The sequence below is a fragment of the Orycteropus afer genome, unplaced genomic scaffold (assembly GCF_000298275.1).
Source record: "Orycteropus afer afer isolate SDZICR_OR568_19922 unplaced genomic scaffold, OryAfe1.0 scaffold00021, whole genome shotgun sequence".
NCBI lineage: Eukaryota > Metazoa > Chordata > Mammalia > Tubulidentata > Orycteropodidae > Orycteropus > Orycteropus afer.
Window position 1 is genome coordinate 16,591,156 of NW_006921608.1, and position 6,000 is coordinate 16,597,155.

At 37.0% G+C, this 6,000-nt stretch overlaps 1 protein-coding gene across 1 annotated transcript in view; it reads right to left on the reverse strand.

The window, feature by feature from the left end:
• CPQ (carboxypeptidase Q) overlaps positions 1–6,000 on the reverse strand; it is a 554,741-nt gene that overhangs the window by 229,369 nt on the left and 319,372 nt on the right. The window contains exon 4 of the mRNA XM_007934848.2: positions 703–814. Coding sequence (XP_007933039.2) covers positions 703–814 — 112 coding nt within the window. The remainder of the gene's footprint in view (positions 1–702; positions 815–6,000) is intronic.

The window sequence follows — 6,000 nt, forward strand, 5'->3', positions numbered from 1 at the left end:
AAAAAAAAAAAAGAATTAAACTCACTGCTGTCAAGTCAGATCCGACTCATAGTGACCCCTCTTTGGGTTTCCAAGGCAATACCTCTACGGAAGTAGATCACCCAGTCTTCCATCCAAGGAGTGGCTGGTGGGTTTGAACTGCCAGCCTTCTGGTTAGTAGTCAAATGCCTTATGCACTATGCCACCAGAGCTCCCAGATTTAGGATGCCCCCAGTTTTTAGTCTGATTCCTTACTGTGGCTAAATTAATCACTCGTTCAGTCCTAGGTTGCTCTCTTTGACTTCTATCATGGAAAGACAACTGGACCAAAGCTAACCTCAGGGCCTAACAATGCCTTTGAGATGAGCAAGGGAAAGGAAGCAGGGGCACTGCTAATGTATCTTTGCACTCCACTGTAGTTTCCTTACGTATCTCCAGTTGGTGTGGTTCCAGTTATTTCAGTTGTATTTGGTTGTTCATTTTCCCCAGTGGCTGATCATAGTTATCTGATACTTTGGATGTCTGGAACACACTTGAATAAAAATTTTTCTTTAGGGGGTTAAGTTAGTTCTTTTCTGTGAATCAACTGACAGGCATTTAGAGACCTCAGGAGGATTTCTGAACACACCAGACTGACTAAATTGTTAAGTATCTTGTCTGATGAGATAAACACGTCACTGCTAAGACCCGTACATATTGGTTAATGATTTTCCAAATATTTACCAAGATCTTTAATAAGTGAGAGTGCTTCCCAGGATATGAAGGCTCCACCACCATCATCCATGGCACCCTGCCCAACATCCCAGCTGTCCAGATGTCCACTGACCAGTACAACCTAGAACAAATAATGAAAAGAGAAAAAACATAAAACTAAGCAGGAATGGCATCAAAGAGTAAACTTTCATAGACATTCCAAATACAAAAATGAAATTTTCATGTTTTCTTTTGTATTCTTCAGCCTTAAACAATATGTGTCATTATGAGTGGAAACAGTTTAGAGACATTACATACAGTGCAAGGTCTTCCTAATAATAATAAAACTCCTCACCTTGTACCTCTCTTTATAATATAATTATGAGTACTAGCGAAAAATGGCTTATTACTGACAGATGTCTGACAACTTTATTATATGGCTTAAAATCAAAATGACATAAAAATGGAGCCCAAAATTTGACCATATACTGAACTGTCCCAAATTTCAGTAAACACATAATAAACATGTGTTGAACTGAACTTTTTTTTTTTTTTTTTTAAAAAGGACAATTTACTTTTTAAAAAACAACTGTTTTGTGTATTATGGTAGTTTAGTTTGTGGGTCAACTTGGCTGGGCCTGGTTGAGTGGCTGGGTAGCTGGTGGTAGTTAATCCCCATGAGGAGACTGTCAATCAACTCCATGGTGGAATCTACCATAAGCAGGTGGGTAGCTGCCTTTGGGTATGTAGTCTGCTTCCTTTATATAAGAAGAAACCTTTGGGTGTGGTCTCTAGCCTTTGGCTCACTTGGATCCTACATGTAGCCGTGTTGTTGCTCAGCAGCCTGCTATGCTCTGCCGACCTTGGGACTTACAATGGACTTAAGTTAATGGCCTGCCGTGTGAATTGGTAACATCGAGACTGTGCCTTTTTACTTGTCAACCCTGGGGCTTCTCAGCCTCAGCAGCCAGCAGCTGTCTGAGTGAAGAAACGCCTCTAACTCCAGTGGGCCGGGAGCAGGAGGCAGAGCTGGACCCCAAGGTTGAAGGGCTTTCACCCAGCCCCTAGAGCCTGGCACTTTGAACTTGGACTTAAAGCCTCCAAATTGTAAGAGAATAAACTCCTGTTTGTTAAGGCCATCACATTTGTGGTATATTCCTGTCAGAGCAGCACTAGGTAACCAAAACATATATTATAAGTTACTCTAGTGTTAAATAAGTAAATTTGCTACATTTACAAACTAGAGGCTAAGTGTTTGAACAGAAAGACTTTTAAGAGAAATTTCAGTTTACATTAATGTTAAATAAAGCTAGGGATTATATTACAAATCTTAAATTATCATAGGTTTATTTTTTTTCAAGAAGCATTAGTAATTAATCTATAGAAAATTATAAAAATATAAAATGTATTTCACTGGAACTAAACTTTATGGGCACATTTTCAACAAGTTAAAAACCAACTAAAATTATGCCGGGTGTCATTTAGGAAAAGAAAACTCTGTGATCTCTATGCCACAGAGGTCAAGTCAGATATATTGCAGAACTAAATACAAATGTTAGAGGCAAGCACAGGGGTCAGCTTTGTCAAGGTGGAAGAAGCAAAGAATTCCTAAACAGGACACAAATAGCACAAACCATACGAAAGCAATAAATTGGACTATTTAAGAATTAAAATTATCTGTTCATCAAAAGACTGCTAAGAAAGTAAAAAAGTAAGCCACAGAAGAGGAGAAAATAGCACAGTATATATGCACCAAAGACTCATGTCCAGATTACTTGAAACGGTAAGAAAAAGTCAGTCAACTAATAGAAAAATAAGCAAAAGGCTTGAACAGACACTTTACACAAAAGATATACACATAACTAGTAATCGTATCAATCAGCTTCATGATTATCAGGGAAATGAAATTAAACCTCATTACAATATATACTCACCAATATGCCTGAAATAAAAAAGAAAATGCCGAATATTGATGAGGAGATTGAGCAACTGGAGCTCTTAAACATTTCTGGTTAAGTACATAAACCATTACAGAAAACTGGCTACAGCTACTACATATGAACATAAATATACCCTATTACCAAGCAATTCAACTCCCAGTATATATCCAAAGGAAGTAGGTATATGTGTGTGTGCATGTGTGCATACGTGCATGTGTACACATGTGTGCACTTTCACCAAGAGATGTACTATAATGCTCATTACAGATTATTCATAATACTCCCCCCCAAAAAAGGAAAACCATTCACATGGCGGTCAGCAGGATGAATAAATTGTGCTGTATTCATTAATGAAACACTGCATATCATTAAGAATGAACAAACTCATCTACATGTAAAATTTGGATGAATCGCATAAAAATAATGAAGGAAGTAAGATACAAGATAATACATCTTGTATGATTCTATTGATATAAAGTATAAAAACAAGCCAACAAGGAAAGTGGTTACCCTTGGTGAGGAGGGTTAAGTAACAGGAAGGGGCACAGAGTGTCTGAGGTGCTTGTCATACTGTTTCTTAACCTGGGTGCTGATTACCCAGGTGTGCTCAGTTTGCAAAGGTTCATCTTCTTGTCATCCACATAGGCTTTCTGCACTTCTCTGAGTATATGTCAGGCAGTACCCATGTTATGAATGTCCAACTTATGTACAACCTGTAGCATGAACCAACACCTGTAAAACCATAAAATTCGAGGCACACACAATGGTTCGTAACAACATGTGTGTGCCACCTTATCATGCACATCAAAGCATGATTATTATTATTATTATTACTGTAATATTATGTTAAAGATGTTTTGATGTATCTAGTTTGTTTCTTTTTTTTATGCATGGAGAGATATACTTTATACTATACACTAAGACAAACATTTGACTAACTGATATCAAATACAAACTGTACCCAATTGTTCTGATGTACATACGAATTTGACTTAAAGATACACTTGGGAACAGAATTTGTTTGTAATCCAGGAACTGCCTATATACTATTACACCTCACTAAAAAGTTTAACAACAATAACAAAGTTTAACATATTGATGTCTACACACATCATGTAGAAAGCAAAACAAAGTGGAGCCAATCTTCCTGATGATTAAAATAAAAATACATCATGACTTTGGGGAAGCAGGATTTTTAAAGAATCGGGTGACTACTTGCATGGCCTTATTCACTGAGCAGCTGCAGGATCTCCTTTGACTCTGTATACAAAGTCAGCCTAGTATGACTTCATTTTACTCACAAACAAGCCCAACAAATGACCATGTAATGGACCCAAATGAATTGTTTCTAAGGAAAAAAAGAAGAAATAAATAAAGAAAAAAAAACATGTTGCAATAGTGGGAAATTTTGATTTAGAAAGTGGTGTAATCCCATATGGGACCAATAGCCCAATTAGTCAACATTCTCACCTACCTCAACACCATTTTCCTGATGAAGTTAAAGTCACAATGGATTAAAAGTGTCAAAATGTTTTTTTCTTAATGAATTCTTTCTCAGATAGCATGTGAAAGTAACTAAATCAAAGCAGCTACTGTTTTAAACTTAAGACTTCCTTAGGAATGATTGAAGGTTTTTTTTAACCGTATTTCTTTATGCTTTATTAAATATCTCCATTCTCTCATCCAGAATAGATGGAAAAAATGGTTTTAAATGATTGGAAATTAAATTGTATCCCATAGGATAAGACTGTTTGCACAGTGCCATGGAAGAATAATTGCAAACCTTCTGGACTATGAGACCTTAATTTAATATTTTTTTTTTAATCAGAAAAAAAATTTAAGATCTTAAGAGCCACAATAAGATAGCAGTTTTAATTTAATATCTATTAATTCAAAAACTAGGTAATAATAAAAGTCTCCTAATTTGATAGTAGTTTTTAATTAACTGGAAATGGTAGTTAAAAAAAAAAAAAAAAGCTCATTCAAATGGTGTCTGGCTGGCATTTCATAATTCAGCTTCACAAAAAATAACCCAACAAAACATACAAACCCACTACACTACTGAAAACCCACCTTATGTCGGGGGCAGGTAGGAATGAACATTAATTTTAAGACAGTTGGGTCTGGGTTAAGCAAATAAAATAAAACAAAAACAAACTACTTAGGCATATAATAAACTCCAGTTTCATAAAAAAGAATCATCTTATAAAACAGGAAAATGCACAGTCCCACCATTGCCTCTGTTGCTAGATATAGAACCTCTAGAAAATAACATGGCCAAGACCAACGGAAGTGGTACCCACTCATCTACCCCCTAGACCAATTCATCTATCCCTCTCCTGTGTTGCTCCTGGAGCTGGCAGAGCACTGACTAATCCTATACCACTACCCCAATTTCCTTTCCACCACCATCTCCTTCATATGCAGGCAAAGAGTACAAATGATTAAAATAACAGCAATAGTAATAGTAGCCACCACAGAACCACTAGGAAGGCAGAACAGGAACTGGCAGTGCACTGAAATGTAGGGTTCCTTATTTGTGAGCTACAGGGAGTTGAGACAAACAAGCGACAGGAAGAAACAGCAGTGAACTGTGTGACTGATAACTGTACTTCTTCATGTGCTATACTAGCTTCAACTACCAAAGACTTGTGCCCTGGAGTGGGAGGTAGGCTTCTTAGTAAGGCAGAAACGTGCTGGAATGATTGGAAGGATCACACCAGAAAACCAAACTTCCTGCCATTGAGTCAGTTCTGATTCACAGCAACCCCCACTGGGTTTCCAAAGTGGTAAACATTTGTGGAAGTAGATTGCTGCATCTTCCTTCTGTGGAGTGGCTGGTGGGTTTGAAATGCCAACCTTCTGGTTAGCAGTCAATGCCTTAGGCACTGCTCCACCGCAGCTCCTTTCTAAGGCGCTATTTCTGAAAATGAGTGGTGAAACGTGTGATCTTTTGGTTATTATTCTTTAGACTATTCATAGATGTTAAATAGTTTGCATGTGTTCCATATTAAGCAATGGCAAGAGTTATCAAAGACCTACCTTTGAAATTATGAGGTTCAAATGGTTATATAAGTAAATTCAACCCAACTTTAAAGGTCAGATTTATCTCGTTTTATTCCAACTATTCCAATGCAAAGAAAAATAAACTTACAAAACTGTCACAATCTTGATACCAAAGTCTGACAATAATAGCATTTTCCCTAAAAACCAACTACAGATCAAATAAAATTAATAATAATAATAATAATAATTGTATCCAACAACATATTAAAGAGTATTGCAATAATGGCTTCTTGTTGTTGTTGTTGTTGTTATGTGCCATCGAGTCGGCCCCGACTCATAGCGACCCCTCCTTGGGTTTCCGAGGCAGTATCACTACGGAAGT